The 24890-nt window shown below is 39.8% G+C and overlaps 1 protein-coding gene across 11 annotated transcripts in view; it reads left to right on the forward strand.

The window, feature by feature from the left end:
• Positions 1-24890, forward strand: part of tns1a (tensin 1a) — a 94977-nt gene that overhangs the window by 47867 nt on the left and 22220 nt on the right. For 10 of the 11 annotated variants that reach the window (XM_018661010.2, XM_018661009.2, XM_018661014.2 and 7 more), the window contains 14 exons: positions 3496-3534; positions 5050-5091; positions 11278-11327; positions 12627-12798; positions 12999-13049; positions 13167-13289; positions 13809-13873; positions 14377-14460; positions 17786-17898; positions 17982-18042; positions 18166-18241; positions 18543-18672; positions 19347-19412; positions 19658-19783. In XM_018661010.2, the coding sequence (XP_018516526.1) occupies positions 3496-3534; positions 5050-5091; positions 11278-11327; positions 12627-12798; positions 12999-13049; positions 13167-13289; positions 13809-13873; positions 14377-14460; positions 17786-17898; positions 17982-18042; positions 18166-18241; positions 18543-18672; positions 19347-19412; positions 19658-19783 (1198 nt within the window). Of the gene's footprint in view, positions 1-3495; positions 3535-5049; positions 5092-8641; positions 9180-11277; positions 11328-12626; positions 12799-12998; positions 13050-13166; positions 13290-13808; positions 13874-14376; positions 14461-17785; positions 17899-17981; positions 18043-18165; positions 18242-18542; positions 18673-19346; positions 19413-19657; positions 19784-24890 lie in introns of those variants that run through there. The other variant, XM_051065887.1, reaches the window with a different exon arrangement.

Consider the following 24890-nt stretch of genomic DNA (forward strand, 5'->3'; position numbering starts at 1 on the left):
AAAAGAAACAGGGGGATGTTAGGGCAGAAAAATAGAAGACACCCTGATGAGAGAATTGCATAGCTATGGTACATACGCTAAAGAAAAGATGAACAGATAAAGACAGGTAACCAGGCCAGATTCTCTTTCTCAACTTTTTTCACTATTGAGCAATCCCAAAAAATAGCTGAGCTGAATCTTTCCACAGATTTTGAGATGGCACAGATGGAGTTTCATAAACAATCACTGATGGATGAAGTTCAGGTGTTAGTCTGGCCCGATGCCGAAGCGTGTGGCAGGGACTCTCTGAGATTCCTCCACTTTTATCCGTCTGAGCGGTTAAAAACCATGTGAAGCCTGTTTTAGTCTGGCTTCCAGCTGTAGCCACCATATATGGATGAAGTCAGGGTAGCTGTTGTTCTCTCGCTTTTTTGCACAGTGATGTGATGAGGATTTTAAGTTAGGCCAAGGCACAGTGTTTGAAGGAATGCAAGATAGTGTGATTATGAAGTCAGTGTCTGTATTATATCTCTCATGCCTTGTGATATGATAACAGTGTTTGCAAGCAATATTCATGGCTGATTGCTCTGTTTTGCACAAACATGTTCTTAAAGGAAGCTGTGATTGATATGTCTGCTGCTGTATGTGGCAAATAGTCTGGTTTCTCTGGATGTAAGTTCACAGCAGCCACTGCGACTCAAAGTCATCACTATACCTTCCTGACCTTTAGATCAATACTGGAGGGAGTCATCATCAGGACATTTGCAGGCGTATGCTACAGTACAGCGCACAGAACTGCACTTCCTGTCAGCTGTGAATAAAGGCAGATGCTCTTGCTACAAGGCCCCAGGGCCGCTGGGACAGCCAACACTGATATATGAATGTCAGCAGTGGCCCCAGGTAGTGTAGGCACAGTAAAGAGCAAGCATGAGCGGACTCGCTTCTGGCTCCTGGAACTAGGAACCTCATGAACCTCTGAAAAGCTTCAGTGCAGTATTTGGTTTTAGCTGCATTGCTGAAGGGCACTTCAATTGTAGCAGTTGTCCTTTAATGAAGAACATGGCAAAATATGTATTTATAATTTTTCAAACTCAAAACCTTTCAGTGTAACACATACACTACATCCTACACATCCTATACATAAAATAATCATGCAATGAGAGATGTTATATTACATTAGTTTAAAATAGGTGTACCTAATAAATTGGCAAGTGAGTGTATCCTTTTGCTGTCAGTCTTGTTCATGCTCATCATGTTCATCCTTGTCACTGGATACTGCATTTTCTCTTCCCTTGATCCATCCAAAATGACCTACAATTTGTCATGCAATCTCATGCAGACACTGTATATGCACTTGACAATGATGAGGTTGGACTGGCCTTTTACTGAACACTGGATATTAATCTTGGCCACTGATGGTTTGAGCCACATAAATTTGTGGCTGTAAAATCCTCAGTGACATTTTTTTTCTGCACACTGCCTGGAGGGAAATTTTTGACTGAATGCTTGTAAATTTGAGCATATAAAGTCAGATTTTATGGTATTAAAAATGGCACTTAACATCAACTATTGGCTGATTTTATGATACAGATCACATTGCAGTATTCAGGAGGAGAACAAAGCACCAGTCAGTACATATGTTAACATGTTAACAAGTGCCAGTAATGCAACACAGAAATTAGCACAAGCATTTTTAACATGTAGGCTGTCTTAAAGTATCTCAGTACACTCTTGGTCAGCTTCTTCCAGTTTTTACCGCACTGCATAACCATTTCAGCAGTAAGTTGTGGACTGATGCCATCACATTGCATATCAGCATGCACTAGGTGGGATCTGTTCTGCTGCGATGTTATCCAACTACTGTATTCTGATACACTTGATGATAGCATTACAAAGTAAATGAGTCTTTTGTTTTCCCAGAGCAAACTAATTACAGCGGCTTCCTTCCTCGCCTGCATCTGTTGTCTGCTGATAGCGCACGCTCTCATCCCACTGCTCATAAACACCCATCAACTCGCAACACGCTGGGACGCAGGGCACAGCGTGCACTCGTTTAACAGTGCACAAGTATGCACGCATGTTTTTGTGTACACACTAAAGTAAATACAGTCAAATGGAAGTCACTCAGCTTGCCAGAGAGTCACTGTTTATGCATCGTAATCAGCGACTTGTGGTGCAGAGGGTAATGCAGACTATTAGGAGCCACACTTGCCTGTCATGGATACTATGAGCAAACTGTTTTGAGAACTAAATTGGCCTGTGATACCCTAACTGCTATTTAAAGATGCTAAATGCAGCATTGCAACATCAGGAAATCAATACCACTCTAATTTTGAGGTGATAGTATAATTAGGAGACAAGTGATACTGTTGCTGGGAGGTCTGGCAACAGGTACTGGCCCTGGACTCTGCATTTTATAGTACTGGTGTGCCACCCAGCCGCATTTGTTGGGAAACCTACTGGAAAAAAAACATATTGTTGTACCGCACACAGTGGGGACAGGATGCTATTTCACAATATAAAAGGAGGTGAAGCTTTCAGTTTCTCTCACAGTTTCAGTTTGAGACAGCACTGCAGAGAGGGGGGTGGATGGTAAAATCATTCTCAGCAGTAATAAAGAAGAATACGTGCTGTGCTGTTAAAAGGCAAAAATAGACAAAGTGCTACTTGAAGGATAATGGTTAGTGAGGTGAGTGAGAGTTTTACATTTTAGTCAATTAATCTGTCAATCAATATGAAATTCATCTGCAACTATTTTAATAATTGATGATCCATTTGAGTCATTTTTCAAGAAAAAATACAGAATACTTGATGGTTCCTCTGGGTTTTAGACCAATGTTTGGACAAAATGAGATACTTGAAGATGTCCCATTCGATTCTGGGAAAGTATGATTGGAATTTTTCATCATTTAGTGACATTGTATAAACAAACAATCAACCTAAATATATCGAAAATGAAAAGAATTGTTAGTCACAGCCCTAAAACAATCAACAAACTTAATGCATCACAGAGCAGGGTCCTAATGCCCTCTGCTGAAATAATACAAAGTCATAGTCTACTGCTTCAACCTGTGTGTGAACCGACACTGTGAACTGTGTAATTCAATAGTGAATTGTTTTTCTGTCTGTTTTTTTTACTTTTACAGGAACCATTCTGTTTCAATGCAAATTCAGTGCCAAATGTGATTTTACTTGGAATGGCCCTGACATGTTTCCCACGCAGAGAAATAGTCAAAGGGCCTGTTTTTTGAGGCAGTGGTTATTTCTGTACTGTTGAGGGTGAGTTTGGGAATACTCAAGCATTCAGGAGGAAAGATTCAGAGTTGTCTCTCCCTTCCTTTTAAAACATCACCCTAAAGTACCTCCGATTTGAGAAGATTCTATCAGTTGATGTACCTCAGTCATCTTTGAATTTCACTTCTCTTTTTTACTTTTCAGGTCAGATATAACAGTTGTTAGTAAGATCATAATGCATGTCGTCTCTCGTCTCATCTCTGTTTCTTTTCTTCTGTACAGGTCACCACATCATGTCAAACAACTACCAACTATGAGGTGGTGAGTACACCACGTGCATGTCTGTGTGTTTGTGTAGTATGTGTGTGAGTTTGTGCACAAATGAGACCATAAAGGAAACTCTTAAAGATCTTGTTGGCCCCTGTCATAATGCTATGAGCCTTCCTGGAATTGTGGCAGAACAGCACACAGGGAGCACTGTGAGGTCGTTGCTGGAGGTCAGAGGTCAGAGGCTATAACCATAAGAGCTTCCTCCATTTCCTCAAAGGAAAATCCTGTCAGTACAACTCAAACCAGACACCCTCTGAGTGCTGTTTTGAAGATGGTGATGTGTTATGCAGCAGCAGATTTGTTGAGGTTACTTAAGGTCACAGTGTGACTAGCAGCTCAAATTTAAGCAGATCTGGAAAATTATGATCTTTGCCACATCTCAAACTGTTTAGATCCCCTTGAGCAAGGCACTTACCTGTCCTTATTCAAAGATGAATTTAGCATATACTCAAAACACAGAATAAGTATACTGTTAGTTCATAGTATAATGCACAGTTGGGACACAACAACCAAGACAATTGTCCTGTATCTGAAATCACTGATGTGTTCTGATTTTCTGGGTGCATTAAACGCTACACTAAGTAGAGGAGGACAGGTAGTGAGCTGCAGTCAAAGTGATAATTTCCCTTTCCTCTAGGGGCTGCTCCTTTACAGGACAAAATGTGATTCATGCACTGCGACACTGAGACTTGAGTCACTTTCGCTTTAATGAGCTTGAAATGGGAGTTTTCATTCACTTCCATAAAGGCTGCACAATCAGCAAATGGTGGCCCCTGTTTAAAGAAGCAGCAGGAATAGCAATATGGTCATTCTCCTGATTTCTTGTCAATACTCTGTAAAGTCAAATAAAACGTGGTGCTGTTTTATATTCTCAAGATTAACCACCAATGATATGACCAAATTAGGAACATTCCAAGCTACAGTAACTACTTTTCACTTATTTACTTTGGACACCGGCCTTTTTAAATGACTGCTGCAGCTTGTTAAACAGTCCCCAGTTTTGTTTATAGAGCTCACATCAGCCTAAGATGCTGTACTTAACTCAGTTAAGAGATTTTCCTTAACACATGGATCACTGTCAGGCTGTGTGTGTGTGTTTGTGTGTATCACATACTTTCTTTTGCTTTCTCACATACTGTCCCTCTCCATCTTTGCCTCCTTCAGCAACACTCAAGGACCAAGACAGAGATTTAATCTTTAAACCGCTCTACACACCTCTAAATTAATGTGTACATTTGTATATACATGACAGAGAAAGTGTGTATGGATCAGGGAGAAAGAAACAGAGAGTGAGTTTTCCTCAAGGTTAATAGAATGACCGTCTGGTGCATCTCCGACAGCCAGACAAGGAGAGAGAGAGGAAAAGAGAGAGAGGTCTATAAAGAAACAGTCTCTCTCTCTTCTCTCTCTTTCTCTTTCTCATCCTTTCACTCACCATGTTGTATCCTCCTCAGTGTGAAAGAAACAATGACTAACCCACTGACTCTGTCTCGACTCTCTCTCCAGCCTCCCACTCCTCAGCTGCCGTTAAAGCATGTAGATACACCGGTAAGTAATACCTCTTCTTTGTTGGTGTTAATGCCAAGGAGTCCTTCTTTAAAAGCCTTTCATTCATAAACGCTGTCATTGTGAATGTAACTAGGTGCTGAAATTCTTATGTGTATTTCTAAATGTATATGGACACCATTCTCCACATACATTTGTATGCTTTTGGTCTGGGGCTGTTTTTCATGGTTTGGGCTACTTCCTTACTTACAATTAAGGGAAATATCAATGCCACAATATACAATATTTCAGACAAGATTGTGCTCTGTGGTAACAGTTTGGGGAAGGTCCTTTCCTGTTTGAATAAGACAATGCCCCTGTGCACAAAGCCAGGTCCATAAAGAAATGGTTTGAGGTGGAAGAACTTGACTGACCTGGACTTCAACCCCATCCAACACCTTTGGGATAAACTGAAACACTGACTGCAGTCCAGGTTGTAACATGCATCAGTGGCCAACCTCAATAATGCTCCTGTGGTTAAATGGGAGCAGAGACTGTTGCAGCAGCAGATTAATGGTCATGGTTTTGGAGTGAGATGTTCAACAATCAGATGTGGGTGTAATATTGCGTGTCCACATACATTTGACTTTTGACCTTCAGATCCTTCTCTTGATTCACCATCAAAAGAAAAAAATCATCATCATTCATTCATGACAATAGTGGCTCAGCTGCCATCATGAATACAAAGAATGACTGCTGCTGCTGTAAGTCAGCTTTGCACCCCGTCCTGTTTGTTTCTTCAGTATTTAATTGTTACCAATCAATACGTGATTAGTTACCTTTTCCTAATTTAAATAATAATTAAAGCTGTTGACCCTGAACACAGGTCACACCTGTTCCTGCCAACTGCAGAAGGTGGCAGCACCATGCAATACATAACAGCTAACCAATCAGAGCTTCTGCTCCTGCTCTGTAGATTGAACTTCATTTAATCTTGTAGTGTACACTGTATATCCAAGCACACTCTTTAGACATTTTTAATTTGTTTAACTAAAAGCTCAATTTAAAGTTAATAAAAGTTAAGTTAATAATAATGTAAATTATTGTATTGTACATGTATAATTTGTATAATTTAAGGACTAAGAATATTTGAATATGGGACCATTTGAATGCAAATTTAATTAAGCAATTGATAATTCTTATTATATCAACCCACTGACTGATTAGAAGGAAACAATGAAAAAGTATCTTATTATTCTAGTGGCACACTCCAGACTCCATACAACCAGGTGGCCTGAGCTAAATGATTTAACCCTCTCTCTCTGTTCTGTGCCAGTCTAAAGAAATATTTGGTACATACCTTACAAAATGAGAAAAGCTGCCGTGACATCTGTGTTTGCCAGTTCACTGCAAATTATGCCTCGTCTGTGCCAGAAACCGCTGCCAAGGCCTGGCCCGAAACTAAACATGCATGTTTAGCTTGACATTGCTAAACCATGAAGGGTGCAGGCAGGGTCGGTGGGTTTCCAAGACGGCAAGATTCCAGAAAAATAAGAGAGGAGAGAACCACTACTAATGCAAAAAGAAAACAGTTTATTCAAGCCAGCAGTCACAAAGGCAAAAATTTGTTCGCTTGTTTAAAATGTTTTAGATCATAAGCAGCTCCCATGTCTTTATTTTCCTTTTCATGAAACCAGAAGCAACATTTATTCAAAAGATGAAAGCAGCACTGATGTCTTGCATCCCTCTTTTTTCTCTTCTCTCTTTTGTGAGTCACAATAATGAGTCAGTGTTTGCGTCACTCGTCGCCTGGATGTTTAGATCGGCAGCAGAAGTTTAATGATGACTCAGAGTCAGATTATAAACACAGATTGGTCTGGGTACACCAGCTTGTGTGGAGATTAGTTCACATTCTGTACATTCACACAGAAAAAGAGAAGAAGAGAGGGCTACATAATGAGTTTGGGTTGAGTAAATAGAAAATGATCTGTGGTCTTCATTAACGCAGGAGAGATGGGTCTTAAATTAAAGACTTAAAGAGAAAATACGGAAAAATAGGAAATGTATTATTAATGTATGTGTAGCATTTTAAAGGAATACTTCATAAAACTTTCTTTTCTGTTGTCCATCCGTAAGCTGAGTATGTTTCACCCTCTCACAATACTCAACTAGTTAGCTGTTTGCATTTTTTGTTAGTAACCAGTGTAAAATAAAATGGATATATGCAATGATGCTAAAGAGCTAACTGTGCTACCAATGAACAAAAGCTGTGTGTGGGGTATGCTCCAGGAGTGCTTTGATAAGTTTATATTCTGTCAACCACAACAAAACAAGCTACAAACTCCTCTGGGCCAACTTTTATACTCAAAAGATAGATTATTGTGTAGTATACCTTTTACATTAATGTCACATTACTTTAAATTAATTTATTATTATTATTTACAGGGAGCATGTGCTGTTCTCCTAGTTCAATAAGAAGTATAAGATTGTGTCCATCCTCTTGCACAAACAGCAAAACAATGGATAAAGGGTTGATACAAGTAGCAATATCTTCTTTTGCAACAGCAAGCAACAGGGTTTATAGGAAATGTGGGTGTAATTATGAGAAACGCTAGCACTAAAAATACCAAGACAGAGGCTACTAATTGTCTTGACCATGGTCTTGTTCTCTACTGTAATTATAGAAAGTTGTCACAAACAATTTGACATTGACATATTGGTGTTTGGGACGTGGGCCCTCTAAGCAGACATTTCACATAAAAATTAGTTGCATCCTCAGTTGAGATTATGATCCTGATTTTTCATCAAAATTTTTTGTGTAACCAAAAAAGCTTTGCTGTGGTTGTTACCTTTTATCAAAGCATTCCATGTGTTATCCCATCATATTATCATATTGTTTTCATTTTAACAGAAATCTTGTCTTGTGCTCATTGGTTAAATCCATACATTTTGGCTGCATTTTAAAGGAAATCATTAATTTTTTCATTGTGTTAACCTTGCATCCTCTGTGCTCTGCCTTGATACCTAAATCCAGGAATCAGCATGGGGTTTTCCATATGTGTGTGTGTGTGCACATGGTGTACGGACAGAGGGGGAAGTGCAGATGGAATGTTTATTTGGTCAGTCCATATAGGATACATCCGTGGTGGTTTTAAATCAAAACGCCCCATCGTGACCATAATTGAGTCAGTGTGGGGCCTGTTTGGGGTCATCCAAGTGCACTATGGGGATTTTTTTGAATCAGTTTATGGCTTAAGGGAGGAGAGTGAGTGACTATATACTTGCATGTACAGTTCAGACAGTGTAAATCAAAAATTATGTTGTCAGACAAAGAGATAAAGTTGTATGACTGTGCACAAAGCATGCAAAGGAAAACATGGTTTCATCCAATTTCCCAACAGTTATAATAACTAACAATTTTATTGCTTAAACCAAAAGGGAAATATTAAGATAGAACATAAAAAACTGTGTTTTTATTCCATATTTTATATGTTATGCCTTTTGCCTCAGTCACTTGATTCTTGAGGGTGATAAAGGTCAAATACATGTGCAGCAGACAAGCACATACGTACTGTACCTTCACACAGGACCCATACAGCACATAAACACATGGCTTGGGGAAAAAAGACAGACAAGAGAAGCGGGTGGGAGAGTCAGAAATAATGAGAGATAATGAGACCGAGGGAGGAGTAGTTCCCGAGAACACAAAGTGGGTGGGAGGGAGAGGACGAGAGAAAGCAGGAGAAAATAGAGAGAGGATAGTCGAGAGGGAAAGAGGAGAAGGAATATGCATCATGATCTATTACATAATCGCTCATGAAGTTTGGCACAAATGGCATGGAGTGTTGAATCTTTTCTCTCATGATGATGCAAAGGGAACTGCTCGTTGATGATGCTCTGTGATTTAAAAACATGAAATTGGACATATAATCCTGAATTTTACCTGGAATTTCTAAGCCTTAATTGGTAACATAGTGAGTCATAGGTTTATTTTTATTTATTTATTTATTTATTTTTTCATTTAAAATAGCAAAACATATAGAAGTAGTGCTAGTGCATGCTAGAACATGCCTCTGGGAAACTCCATTCGAAGGCATTTTGCCCACCTGCGTTCATCCTGGAGATGGAGCACAGGGCACCTGTTCAGCAAGGTAGGCTACTCCCACACCAGATGTCTTTTCATAGGTTGTACTGTTTTACAATAGAATTGAACCATGTTGACTTTCCTCTTAAAATGTGTCATTTTAGTTAACAAAACCCTTACACAGGGTCTGTTAGGAGCTGTTGTGCTGCTTTCAGTCAAACTGCATGGTCTTCCTCAGCAGATGGATTTGTGATTTTTAATTTTTTTCTAAAATTTGCAACAAATTCCTATTTCTTTTTAGCTTCTTTAACTATTTCTTAAAGGATATGGTTGTGAGGCATCAATGTCTGTTTGGTTTTCAGACGCTTTTGTCAAGTGCCAACTGTAATTTACTGAATGTGGTATTAGCTCCAAGCCCATTCATTCTGAAGATGAAAATTTTGAAAAAAGTTAAATGGAAATAGTTTCATTTCATTCAAAAGGCTCAGTAGTTTCCTAAACAGCTTAGCCCTGTACTACAAACATTACTCCGATATAAATTAGGGACTATTTTCAGCCACAGATTAAAATACATTTAATACACAAGCACTGCAGTATGTGCGTGATTGACTCATATTACACTGCAGTGCCCATGTTCATGATAATAAAGGAACATGTCACTCAGTGCAACAGTGTGGCTCACTGATGTATTTTTGACAACAATGGAGCTCTATGGCACAAAGGAATAAGTTGTATCATGTTCTGGCAGCAAATATGTTAGAGGGCTACATTTATTCTTGGTTTTGGCCTTTTCATGTGAGTTTTTGACAATGAGAACCAGCCTTTTACTGTGAAAGCTGGCTTTCTCATGAAAAGTACATTTACATGGATAGAGAGTATACTCTTCTTCACATGCTGCATTGATTTTCACGAGGCGTTCATGCACCCATGTTGCTACAAGACAACAGATTGTTCCTGTGATGTGAAACGTACCGGCGTAACACCCCTGAAGCCCCATGCGAACAGGCTGTTTCATTTTGCAAACACCAGCGTCCGTGGTCCGCCTAGCATCTGGTTCCTGTCAAATCACAGAGAATTATGCTTCCCATTTTGGCTCTTGGGGGTGGGATTAGCCTCATCTGTGAGGAGCCACTCGGCAGCAATATGGAGAGCTTTTGGCTGTGTGTTTAACCTTCTGCGATGATTAGAGACCCTTCTTGCCAACATCTCGGTTTAACCACTTGACCAGTAAAGCAGAACGCTCATTCTTTATGACGTTGTGGGAAAAAGTAAAAAATGTCACACAGGACGTCTGTGAAGATAAATCCAGCTGTCGTTCTATCTTTTTGGATGGCTTCATCTTTTCGATGGCAGCTGACTCATACAGACACAGCCTCCCCTGGGCCGACAAACCGTAAGAGGAAGAGCCAACTCCAGCATCTATTATGTAGCAATTCCTCGACAGTACAGCATATTTAGTAACATTTTCCCTCTGCAGTCCTGTCACAGTAAAGCAGCCTGACTTCACCTCTTTCCTCAGTAAATAACTAGATTCAGGACAGGATAATTAAAGTGTGTGCTGAAGTCCTGACAAGACCTGAGTCAGGATGGTTTTCTCCTGCAACACACTGATGTATTGTGATTTTTCTTTCTTCTTCTCCTACTCTCACTTTTAGTTTTTTTCTCCTTTCCCTGTCCTTAATCTCTTCTCCTTCCTTTCTTACTGTGCTTCCTTTTTACCTCTTCCCCTTCTTTTATACTTGTCTCTATGCTGCTCCTTCTCTTCATCCTTTTTGTTTCCTTTTCCATCTCCCAGTCATCTTCTTTTCTTTTTCTCCTTTTATGTCTCTTCTTCATCACCTTCTTCTCATATTTCTACTCGACTTCTTCACTTTTTTAGGTCTTGTCCCGTTCTTATCTTTCTTCCCCTTCTGCTGCTTCTACTTATTCTTCTCTGTCCTCTTTGTTTTGCTCTTTCTCTTTTTCCTCTCTGCCTTTCTCTTTCTCCAAAACAGTTTCAGTTTTGCTTCTGTGATCTGACTTTTCCCTAATAGGTTATGTCAGGTTGTAATTCAGTAACATCATCATTATTACCAGATGGAGTATGCTTATGAATCACTTTGTCTCCCCTCTCTTTCTCTCCCTTCCTCTGCATATGTGTGTGTGTGTGTATGTGCGCTCTCTAGGGATCTACGAGGTCCTGCAAGAGTGTGGAGATAAGGCGAAAGCAGTCACGGTAAGACACAGCGTTGTCACATGATCATGTTCTATGCAGGTGCACAGATGTCTACACTCATACATTATACAGAAATACAGCTGATATAGAATAAATTAGCATTATCATCATGACAGTTTAACCAAAAAGTTTCTAAGGATCTTTGTCCAGTTTTAAAAGAGTTTCTACAGAGGCACGTGATGATTGTTAGAACACAAACTGAAATAAATTCCACTTTTCTGAAGTGGTAAGTCCTTTAATAATCCACTGTGATCCCCAACTCAACTTTATTTTATGATCAACATCAAATAACGGTTATTTGTTCTGGATAATGTAAATTCTCATTCCACACTCTGTGTTGTCTGTTACTCCTCAAGCATGGCTGTTTCTCATGCAGGGCTTTACTGTATGCTCACCAGCCATTAAACCTGATCACTGTTTGGCCAGCGAAACAGATTGCATAATATCAGCAGAGGTCATGTCAACAGTCAGCAAAGGATTGTAAATCTTTTCCTCTCCAAGAAATATAAGCGTGAGCTGCAGGAGTTTACATTTGATCAAGTGGATGTTGATGATGAACTCTGTCGTTAGTCCCTGGGAGAAATTGGAGAGTATTAGAAGTATTCTCACAGCAGCTGTAAAACAGATTCACTACAGTCCTCGTAAAGACGATAATCACTGAAAATTGGATTGCAGTTTGGAGTGAACAAAGCAGATGATCACGACTCTTATGTTGAGTTAATGTGGGGTGACTGTTCTGAGTTTAGAAGGCAGAAAGGTCAAAACCTGCTTCTCCACAGTACAAAATGTTCATTATACCAAATACAAACTTCTAACACAGTACTGACAATATTTTAACAATATTTTAAAGGTCCTGCTGCATACTTAAATATAGTAATTTAAATGTAACAATCAATAGTTGTATGTAACTTGACTGACTTTTCAGAGTTCAGAGTTTATTTTGGTGCCTTTTGACCCATAAATCTAATTCTAGAAATTATGTGCTTTAATTGATATTTGTTTTAATTGATATAGCCCCTAAAACAATATTATGATTGAAAAATGCATGCAAAGAGGCTTTATTTTTAAAAATGTGCCAGTTTGGTAATATAACACACATCTTTTCCTGTGTAAACCTTCAGGAAATCAGGACCTGGTATCTTGTTCAAGGAGAGCAGGGTAGATGTTGGCCAACAAAAAGTTGGAACCTTAGCTGTGTGGTTGAGAGATGTTCAGTTTGACCATGAAACTACCCTCCTGCTGGGATACAAAAGCACCAGATAAACACCCCTTGCTCCCTCTCTCTCTCTCTCTCTCCAGGAGTCAGAGCGTGGTTCAGGCCATGGAGGAGAGCTATGAGGTGGATCTGGTCTACATCACAGAGAGGATCATCTCTGTCTCTTTCCCCGCTGCCGCTGAGGAGCAGAGCTACACCACCAACCTCAAGGAGGTGGCGACGATGCTGCGGTCCAAACATGGTGAACACTATCTGGTGAGATAGGCCCCCCACTGAAGCCAGGACATCATATCACTTCTTGTGTTTCCTGTTTACTCAACTTTGTCCTTTGATTTTGGTCACTGCAGAAATATCTGATACTTTGTCGCTACACAAATATGTAGTGATAAATACTAAAATGGCTCACGTCCATTAGTGCTTTGATATATTTATACTTGCTCTCTTCCTGATTTCAGATGCTCAATCTGAGTGAGCGGAGGAACGACTTATCAAAGTTAAACCACAAGGTACAAACACCAAACCAGAAACACAGGCATATCTATTAGCCAACCTCATGTTTGAAAGGAAAGAAACCACAAAGATGAAAAATGAAACTTCCTTTTGGTCTGAATAATCCTCCCCAGGTTCTGGAGTTTGGCTGGCCAGACCACCATGCACCAGCGCTGGACAAAATCTGCAGCATGTGCAAGGCCATCGACACGTGGCTCAATGGAGATGCACGCAACGTGGTTGTACTACACAACAAGGTAAAGCAGCAATGGCCAGTACACAGCTGTCCAGAATGTGAAAGAATAAAGCATCTGCTTACATGTGATTCGTGTGGTTATATTTTATCATTATGTTGTATGCTTTGTGGCTGCTGATCTCATAAAGTCAACATAAATTCTTGTAGTTGTTCAATTCTTATCCAGATGAAGCAAAAAAAAAAAAAATCAGAAACATTTTTCCAGCTTTCTTGCTTTACTCTGAGTAGATTTGTTGCTTTTTAGAGTCTGATCCTTCACTTTGAACAAGCAGAGTGATCAAACATTATTTCATGTGATTTATGTTACTTCCAGCTTTTGGGGGTTTTCAGATGTAATCCATGCAGCTTGCTGACCACTCCATCACTTCTGAGGATTTATTTGTTCCTCTGTTTCTTGATATTTATGACAAAAAACCTTTGATCTCTGAAATGATTCCTGTGTCAAATAACCGTCTTAATCATCCACAGTCAACTTTAAATCATATTACTGTTTCTTTTTCCCTCTGTTTCTGTGTCACAGGGGAACCGAGGTCGAACAGGGGTGGTGGTGGCTGCGTACATGCACTACAGCAACATATCCGCAAGGTATCAGACATGTCATGATACATGGATGCAGCTAAAGCGTGGTGAATTTTGAAATAGCGTAATCGAGGTACTTTTTAGTTTTTTTCTCCCCCTCACAAGGTTTTGTGAGGACAGGAGCACCAATCCATCACAGTTAGGCCTCAAGGTCTGGGACTTGAGCACTCTTGAAAATTAAACATTGATGTGATTATTATAGCAAAACACTGAGTCCTGGTCAGCTTATTTTTCTGGCTCTGTGAGAAGAAGCGCTCCAAAAATGTCATCATTCTTTAATGCAACCAGATGTTAATAGCTGGGATGGAGCCAGGAGGATTTAAAGCTGCTTTGTAAACAGTGAAGGCCAGGGGATATTTCTAAATCTCAAACTCAGGGAACAAAAAATAAAAACTTTTCCAACAAACAAGCAGTTGTTGATACTTTGTAATTTGTGAAATGCACCCTGTTATGAAAGTTTAGAGGAACAACAAATTGTAACAATGCCTGTCTAATTTTGTGTCACGCAGTGCTGACCAGGCGTTGGACAGGTTTGCCATGAGGCGCTTCTATGAGGACAAAGCACTTCCTGTGGGTCAGCCATCGCAGAGAAGGTTAGTTATCACCTGTTTGCTGACATCTGCTGGAAACTTTATGCATCCCTGCATCAGTAGTTTACTGTATCAAAGGGACAATAACAACAACTTACTAAGCTATGCTTGGACAGTCGCTGGGGTTTAGCAAATGGTCAACTGAAGAACTGAAATACAAAACAAACTGACCGATCAGTGTCGGGTCCCAACTCCATCTCTAACCATTTTGTTTTAGAACTAAAGCTTTGCAGAGGAAATTCTTTCCTTTTTTCTTCTGTTTATCTCCAATTTAGTTTTAATTGGGATAATTGTGAGTAAATGTCACGGCATGGAGAGAAGCAATCTATCTTGTCTGTCTGAGGGATTCCACTGGTGTCTCTGGGGAGGCTGCGAGGCATTAGTGGCAGTTCATTCCTGTCTTTTAAGCATATCAGAGCATATTTTCCTCCAGTTCTTCTCCACTTTGAGCATTTTCAGATAATGTCCTTTCCATGAATAGACAGCAAAACAACAGAGTAAATTCCAAACCAGAGCAAGTCAGACTAATCAAGAGTGGTTTAAAGGTATTTAAACAATTTCTCTTTTGAATGCAGCTCACTCAAGGGAGGCTCTCTTCTGAGACATCATCCTTTAAGTCATAAATCTGCCCCTACCATATTATTAGCCCCCTCTGCATTATTAGACAGTCGACTGCTTAAAGGCTTGACCCCTCATAGTCTCCCTTCTTCACCTGCAGAGAGAGGATTCTTGGTCTGAGCCTCTTGGAAAGGATGAGCAGGAAAAAGGTTAAGGGGAATAAACGAAGAAACACGGGGAACACCAGGGGACTTAACACCACTTCATTTCAGCCAGTGAATTAGGCAGCCAGCCATTCTCTAACAGGTCTATAGGCTTGCCCTCTGCCCCACTGCTATTTCCTGCTTCGGATATAATTATCTCTGCCCCTGGAGTCTGCTAGTATTATGGTCTGGAATGTGTGACATTAACATCAGGAGTAAAAGATGAGTTCAGTCGGCTGCTGCTGCTATGAAAGCTTGTACAAGTTTGGATTAAAGGTGTTTAATTTTAGTGCCTTTAAATCATTAGCATGTTTTTTGTGAAATTGAAGTATGCTACAGCAAACATACTGAACCCTTGCTTAGAGGATTGGCTGCCCTCTGTGTGCCACCAGGCCAGATTCAGCATGAAATTTGCTCAGCTGATTTGTGACTCAAAACATGATGAGAGTTTCTTGTATTATGTGACTCAATTAACTTGTTTTTATGTGCGTTTTATAGTTGCTCAAAAGAAACACAACAGGGGTACAGCATGCCTGGCATTCATTCCCCTTTTGCTCCATCCTTCATGTCTCACTAGTGCATTTTTGTCACATAATAATGTTAAATAAGTTTGAACTTTTAGTGTGACAGCTTTACAATGTTGTACTCTGGCCAGACAGATCAAAGCCAAGCTGTTTAGCAAATTAATGTTTCTGTAAGGACACGTGTGTGATTGTCATCCAAGTATTGAAAGAAAAGATTTTTATCATCAGCTGAGGTTAAGAAGTCACCATTTTAATAAAGAAAAAAATGTAAATAGGCGAGCTACAGTCTTGTTTCCACTTGTCATTTCAATAAAGAGAGATGAAGATTATGTTGGTTAGACTGTTGGATTTAAAAGAAAAAAGTTATAAATAATCATAAAATAAGGAGGAGGGGAAATTGAGTTGGTGAAAGAAGCACAAGGAGGCTAAACATTCAGTTTTCTGATGGCAAAAAATGACTTGCTGGACACATTTTGGTCGCTGTTAATTGTGTTTCCCTGTGGGTAAACACATGTGGTTAACCATCCAGCCTGCACAGGGTGATAAACATCTAAAGATAATTAACAGCTCTCATTGATGGTGTTTTCCAGTAGGCTTGCACCAAAATGTGGTCTGCCTATACAGTAATTACGCTCGTTCTAATATGAAGGTTCATTTACAATTTCAGCAGCTTTGCTCATTGTATTTAATTAATATTTCTGGCTAAGTTTCTTCTGGGGTTTCCCTGTAATGTTAGAAGCTGCATTTGCTGTTTGTGACAGAGGGTTTGTAGGGGAGCAGTCTTCATTTTGAGCAGTACCACTAGCCTGAAACACACAGCCTGTAATATACAATCATCTTGATTGCTGCCTTATTCAGTCAATATGCTTGTGTACATCTTTCAAAGCCTTCATGCAAAACCTTTAATATGGGATAATGTCTTGATAAAAGACAGAACATGATCACGTCTCTATTACAAGCACATGTTCTGTAGCTACAAGCCCCTTCCTACTCTCAGCGCTGCTTTCGTGGCGTCCCGGCTCAGTCTAATTGAATTTCAGAGAGGCTAAACCATCTGGCCACTGACAGCGGTGCAAGGGGGGTGTCTGCATGTAGCGACCCCACGGTCAAGGTCACGTTTGGTACCATCATCATTATCATCATTTACAACCAGACCACACTAACTCAACAGACCCCCAACTGGCCTCTGTACACACCAGTTTCCTGTAGTGGATAAAGGCTGTTTTACAGTCAGAGTGGAGTTCAGGCTGTGCTGTTGAAGGTCCTGACATACTGAGTGGTAGAATAGCTGTTGAGGATCCTGTATCTCAGCAGGGATTCAACTGATGGCCGTTGAATTTCATGAAGATATTAATTTTTTCCCAGAGGATGATTCCTAATGATTTTGATTTGGTGATCCACTAACCTTTATTATAGTGCCATCATCAGGTCAGAACTTCTCCTTGGTCAACAATCTGTTGAGTAACAAGTATCTCTAAAACCAGTGGTTGGACATCCAGGAAATTTGCTGTGATATTCATTACTACCAGGAAAAAGGAAAAAATGCATGCTTGAACAGAAGTAATGAAAAGGTGATGAAATTTACTGCACCACATTCAGGCCAAAATATCAATTTTGCACCCAAGAAAACTCATAAATTATTTGGCAGTGAGCTGAAATTTCCAGGATAATTGATCTTGCCAAGGGGGATAAAGTCCTGACTTTAATGACCAGCATGGTCTTAGCTTTAGTACCACAAGGAGGAAAATTTGTTATTCCTTTTACTCGCAAGGCTCCAAGCACAAAAAAACATGTCAAACGCTGCAGGTCATTATTATTCCTGGGGCATAGTTAAAAGATGACAGGAAATGCAGGTGAGAGATAGGGAATGACTTGCAACAAAGGCTGAGCATGAACAGGGAACATAATAGTTCACAGATGGCACCTTAACATCTTGGCCACCAAGGCTCTGGAATTTGTACACAGCTTTGACCAGGTTTGATAATTAACAGTATGACAGTGTTAAACAACTTACAGACTTTGTTTACTTTCCTCTGTCTGCAGGTATGTGCGATACTTCAACGGCCTTCTGTCCGGACACATAAAAATCAACAACAAGCCACTGTTCCTGCATCATGTCATCATGCACGGCATACCAAACTTTGAGTCCAAAGGAGGTGAGCATCTTCATCTGCCAAATATAGACAGAGGGTCTGTTTTTGCTTTTCTTGAAAATGTCCTTGTTTATTTCCCTTCACAGGCTGCCGTCCTTTCCTGAAGATCTACCAGGCAATGCAACCAGTCTATACGTCAGGAATATAGTATGAAAACTCTTATTCCAGTTCAGTGTGGCTTGTGTTTGAATCCAAAAGCTGACGCTTTGAGGTAACTGGTGACTGAATTTTAACAGATTATTGTTGTCTTTTCTTCTTTTTTTACCACAGCAATGTGCAAGGAGACAGCAACACCAGTATCTGCATCACTATCGAACCAGGCCTGCTTCTGAAGGGAGACATCTTGGTAAGACTTTCCCCTCTTATTAATCTTTTTTTGAACAGCACCCTCCCTCCATTTTTTCTTTGTCACAGAAATAATATAAAGGCTCTTTCCTTTAAGGTTTTAAGATGTTATTGCTTGTAATTCTCTTACTTTGATATCAAAAGCAGAGCACCTGCTGGAATTAATATGAATTAAATATAAGAATATAAATGTAAAATATCAAGTGATATTCTTCCCAGAATGCAGAGGTATTTCCTCATTGATATATCGATTAATTTATTGATCTTTCACGACCTTCCTCTCCTTTTCGTGCTCATCTTAGCTGAAGTGTTACCACAAGAGATTCAGAAACCCGACCAGAGACGTGGTGTTCAGGGTGCAGTTCCACACGTGTGCCATCCATGACCTCGGGGTGGTTTTCGGGAAGAATGAGCTGGACGAGACCTTCAAAGGTAACAGCTCTGTGGATGGTGTGTTTTTATAGTATTTTGCATATGTTATGCAAATTTTTTTGTGTTTGACAGTTCTAATCTAAAGTGTTGGTTTGAAGTGAGAGAGGAGGCCAGACAAGTTAATTAACATTCAAGACAAATGCAGATAACAACACGCTTAAACATTCAACAGCATCTCAAGAGTGTGTGTATTGATCAAGTGTGTATTTTAATCACCTTCACGTAAAATTAGGATTTGAAAAAGGAAATGGTTTTCTGTTTTGTACCAAGTTTATCTGGGAAATCAGGATTTTTTTAAAAACATTTATTTCCTGTATCAAAGTTCTTGTGCCCTGCTGCAAGAGGACACTGTTCCTCACACTCTTAAAGTAAACAGGGTCCTCTGGTGGTGAATGCAGCACAGCATTTACTTACACTCACGTATTTAATATAAGTGAAAGAAAATAATGGAGAAGAAAATGCTTAAAGGCAGCTAATTATGATCAAGATGAACTAGAGTTCCTGTTTGCACTGTGTAAGATATTTTTATCATTTAGTTAGGCATTACTGATTTATTATAGATAAATGTTTCACTTAGTACAACTTTTAAAATGAATACAGATTTGTTTTTTGAGGGAAAAACTAAATTGAAATTGAATTGTCTTTTCTGTGCTTGTCTATGTTTTTTCACACAGATGAGAGATTTCCAGAGTATGGGAAGGTGGAGTTTGTCTTCTCATATGGACCAGAAAAGATAAGAGGTAATACAGTTTTCCTAATTAAAGGGGGAACATTTGTCTTTATGAACAGTAAAAATCTAAATGTCTTCATACTTCATCAGTTCTAATGTATGGGCAGTTATGCGAATGATCAGTTTCTTCTCAATTTTGTTTAGTTTAATAAGCACAAATCCTGCCTTTTTTGGTGGGAATGTCACTTCCTCTGGCCTCATCCATTTGATGTGTGTGAGGATCCCGTTACCCATCATGCCTTGTGTGTTCTTCAGGCCTGGGCCACCTGGAGAACGGACCGAGCGTGTCAGTGGACTACAACACCCAGGACCCTCTGATCCGCTGGGACTCATACGAGAGCTTCAACCAGCGCTGTGAGGACACTGTGGACGGCGAGCATGGTACGTCCACGCAAACGCACACTCACACACACAGTTTGATGGATAGGATATAGTTTGTGTTTTACACCTTACCACAGTTTTGATTGTAGCTTGTACCACTGTGTCCTTCTGCTCTTCACCCACCTTTTCTCCTCTGTCTGAGCTGCCTATGTTGCCCACCACATCCTCCTCCCCCAGCCTGTCAATTAGACCTTTAAATAGCTGCTGCAGAAATAGGGGGCGTCAGTCACCCTGCTACTGGCTGCCCCCCTGCCCAGGGGGGTTGTAACCTGAAACACAACCAGCCCCAAGTCCCACAAATGCCCAAACCCATCTCCATCCACTGCCTCACTTTTGCTTCTGTGCCAGAAGTTTAGGAAACTGAAAATGAGGCACCCTGTGTATTATAGTGTCTCCTTCCTATTCAGATTAAATGAGATGTTAGTGAGTTATAGGCCAGTTTAAAATATGTGTGTCTGACATTTGAAGGAAAATACAAATATACCAGTGCAGAGTAATAATATCATTATGCTATTATTCCTCTATACATGTATAAGTCTCTCAGTTAAACACCAAACAGCAGAGTGTAACACATCATTACAAGATAATTTCTGGAATAAACTGAACATCACACATTGATAACACCATAAAATATCCTCTCTTAGTGTTTTTTGTGGCCACTTAAGATAACTGACAGTCTTGCAGAGTCCCTTGGATCCTCTCAGTGATGATGAGATTCATGATTACTGCTGTTAAACTTAGAAATTTGCACAAACAGGAGGATGCACTCACCCTCAGTTGAGTCAGGACTTGGCAACCATTGTGGTGCAGCATCCACTTTTATATATGGGATTTTTTTTTTTCTTTCTTTCTTTTTTTTATGGCTTTGCAAAGACCCATTTCATTTTTATGAACATCCCCAGAGAACTGTTGCGGTAATTGCTGTGTTGCAAGAAGGTCAGCGGGAATCGCCAGGATTGCAAGTTTGATCCTAATTGAATAGGCGGCACTGTTCTCAGCACTCAGCAGAAAAACCTCTCAGCCAGTTTATTCATTTCTCTAATTGCAGCCTTCGTTCTTGCACTTGGACGTGAGAATCTGACTGTGCAGAGGAAGCTGGTGCAAGAAGACAGTGTCTGTTTTTACAAGATGTGGACAAACGGGGGATGAGAGGTCTTGCTTATTTTGGAAGCTGCAACAATGAGCAAAAAGGAATTTTATTTTGGTGACATAAACATAAAACATAAAAAAGGTATCTATATAAAAGATTGTTAGTAGGCACTGAGAGAATGTTAATCAGGTGTAAAATAGGTATTTGAGTTGGTGACCACATAGACTGATGCCTCATGAGTAACACTGATAAGCTCCATGACAGAATGGCCTATTTTTACATGCTGCAGTACAGTGGACACTAATCACTCATCAGGTATCATTTGAGGAATCCAGACTTGTTTATTTGTCCGGGAGCTAAACTGTACGTTTCATCCTCAGGCGTTGATGTCTGAATGCATCTGTGTCTCGTCTGACTCTTCCTGACGCCATTTTTAACAGAGTCCAGCGACCTTGGAAATCCAGTTGAGAGGACTGAACGAAAGATGGGTGTCTTAAAAGGGTCTGCGGGATTAGGCAGCTTAGAGTTGAACATGTTTCATACTGATGCACGTGCTTAGGGGGAATGTGAGGAGAGGCGTCTTTAGTTTTCTTTAACCAAAGGAATTTGTGATGAGTGTTGCACTTAAGCAGTTGTTGCAGGGAGAAGTGTGTTTAAAATTATTGATGTTTGTAGTTTGTGTTGGTGATTTACAGTATTTTTGCACTATACGGTCACGCATAGCTGTCTGTGCATGCCTGTAAATTTATATACATTTGTATAGGTCTTTTGCAGTTTTTATGTAGCATATGTGAGTGTGTGTGTGTGTGTGCAGTGCACCTTGTTGTCGGCTTGCCTTTGCTCCACTAATAGCCCTGTGGTCTGGTGGCAGCTGTCGACCCAGGGGTCAAAATTGTCAAAAGGCCACTGTTTGGGCCACTGAGTATACAGCTACTGCAATGCAATGACACATGTATCATTTTAATATCAGGAAAATGTTAAATTCTGGGTATTATGTAGTAGTATGATCACAAAGTATCTTGAAGGATAGCTACATGGCATTAATTTAGATTACTTTATGGAATGAAACAACAAAGATGTCCAGTGCAGTCACAATGCTTGCATTCAGTTCTCTCACTGGAAGATGTGCACAAGGATGAGAGAAATACCGCTATCATGTATTAAAGACACATTCGACAGGATTCAAGGGAAGAAGTAAACTCAAGTATCATGATAGAAAACATGAACACTGTTTGCTGATATTTACAAATGCTTCATACAACATCTTTATTTTATCAAATGAATGTTTCAGAAGTTTATAATTTGATGAAGAGCAAGAAAAGTACTCTGCAACCACTAAACGTAGTGTATGTGAGTTCCAGTGTGTGTGTGTGTGTGTGTGTGTGTGTGTGTGTGTGTGTGTGGTGTACAGTACGGCAGCAGGCCCAGTGACAGCGCAGACCGTCCTTCTTGTTTACCGCCCTCTTCCCATATTTGGCTGGGGCCGGGCCCTGAAACATGTCTGGAATAGCTGGTTAGAGACAGACAGAGAAGCAGAGATAGTGAGACAGAGAGAGACAGAGAGAGGTACAGAAGACCAGACTTTTGCAAAGTGTAAAGGCGAGTGAGATTTTTCTCTTTTTTTTATCTTGCTGAAGTGTTAATAAAGAAGAAAAGAAAAAGGAGAGAATAAGAAATGAAGTAAAATAGAGGAGAGGAGAGCAGCTGAACAGCACTGACTGGTGAGTAGCGCTGTAAGGCCTTGGGATTAGAAACTTCTGTTGAGTTTAAATAGTCATGTGAGGCTGCCTGTACCATACTATGAATTCAGATGATGTCAAATCGTGTTTAAAAATGTGCAATATTTGTATTTTTTTTTGCAGCGGACAAATAATTTCACTGCAAATTTATTCAGGTTTGTCCTTTTAAAACACAATTTCCTTACTATTTTTACCAGATAACATGACAAGAATGCAACCTTTTGTCCGTTTGGTCTGCAGACATGAGAGTCTGTTTGTCTGTTTACTGCGTTTCCATGTCAACATAGTGGCATCCTGTGTGTTTGGCACCTATATGGTATAAAATGAGTCATGGAGCGAGCAATTTGTGTGTGGAACATTTTATGAGCAGGCTGCAATTTGGGTACACCAAAACTATTAGGGATGTTGGTTGGTAACTTCATGTGATTTCCAGAGAGTTTGGAGAGGGATCCAATGCATGTGTAGGATTTGTTTTACAATCTGTTGTTTTGTTCCCTTTTGTGTTCAGTAAAGTTGGGAGTTAAGGATTTAGGACTTTATTGTTTTAGTTTATTTGCCCATATTTAATGTACTTGTGTTTTTTAATGGCTGCTGGAAAGTTAGTTTTACTTCAGTGAAGTGGACGATACAAAATGAGATATAATTCTCAAGTGCCATCCTCTGGTGCAAATTACTAGATAGCAGGTAACTCAGTAAATGTTTCATTAAATATTTACCTCACAGATTGGATTTGGAGCACTTTGAGATCATGAGATAATCATTTGTTAAAAGTTAAATAATGATGTTTGAGTTAAGTATTGCAACCAGACCTCACTGAAGTTACATATGCATATATAAAACATTTATCATACTTGGTGTAAAACATTGAAGTAAAGCCATATACATTAAATGTGACAGAATTCAATATTTCTGAAGCATATCCTAAGTCTGCAGAAATGGAAAGCAGTCAGGTATTTTAAAAGCAGCCTGTGTGTGTCTTGTATGAGCACATAATGCTTCTAGTTAGACCTCTTGCTGACAGCACAGTGAGCAGTAGCAGCAGGTTCAAATCCCAGCCCTGGAAACCCTGCTGAGCCAGTCCTCATCTCTTAAAGCCTCCTTTCTCCTACTGTCTGTCCAGATGTCTCCATATGGCTTTCTTGCTGTCTCTCTTTCTTTCTGCCTCCTAGAGTCTGTCTCTTACTCTGCTTTTGTCCTTTTCTCTTTCCACATTATTGCTTTAGTTCAGGCAAGCAGATCCATTTTTATGACAGCTACTGAACCTCATGAGTGAAAGACAGATGGATGGACAGATGCACAGAAAACCAACCTGCCAGTCAAGAGACAGCCAGAGATTTACCCTGACATGATCCTGTTGGTTTATGTCTGAAGTCTCGGCTCACTGGCAGTTTAATTTTGCTCTTGTTCACATGCAAGGATGCTAACTTCACCTCTCTGGTTTTTCAGTTGTGTGGTCAACACTCCTGACAATTTAGATTTTTAAAAAAACTGAATTTAACTAATACAACTATTAAAACTCGTTGATGAAGAGGAAGGGATCAAGACTAATACGTATCAAGTCAAAATGGGGTGCTCTCATCAGTAATAGAGAGTGGCAGACATTTGTATTGCTACATAGCACTGCTATTAAGGGGTACCTTTAAGCTTTTAAAAGTGAAAAAATCAGAAACTCTGCTCAAAATACAGAGTTAAATGAAAACATGAACACATATTTCTTTACCAGTAATGATTCAAGTTTATTGTTTTTGGTTTGACCTGACCAGAAGTCCCTGAATATTCCCAATGTGCAGCTTGAGATGACACCTCCTCTCGTGCAAAAAGAAAAGAGATGACATGAATCAGATGTGGAGTGTAGCTGGTTGTCTGTCAGATATACAGACAGTCAGACAGATAGCTTTTTATGACAGTCACTCAGATGGCAGACAGGCGGCTGGATGACATCACCATGAAAGCAATCTTGGGAGACAGACACTGATACAGTCACGTCACGTTACCTCAAACTGTGACAGCTGGACACTGAGTGATAGATGGACTGAGAGGCAGACATGGCAAATATAAAACCGCGACAGTTTTCCTTGTGCCAGTCACTGATACACCAACCATGACACCTTTTTTGCTGATGGACTGTCACATCATCCCTTATGAGGGTGTCTCTGTTTCTTTCTAATGCTCTGTCACAAGAGGGTTTTTTTCTAAAGTTTCTGAATTTCCTTCAGTTTTCAAAAATGTTTACAAAAAGAAATTTATTTGCATTGGAAGTAAGTGAAGTTACTACAAA

The sequence above is a fragment of the Lates calcarifer genome, linkage group LG7_2, assembly GCF_001640805.2.
Source record: "Lates calcarifer isolate ASB-BC8 linkage group LG7_2, TLL_Latcal_v3, whole genome shotgun sequence".
Taxonomy (NCBI): Eukaryota; Metazoa; Chordata; class Actinopteri; family Centropomidae; genus Lates; species Lates calcarifer.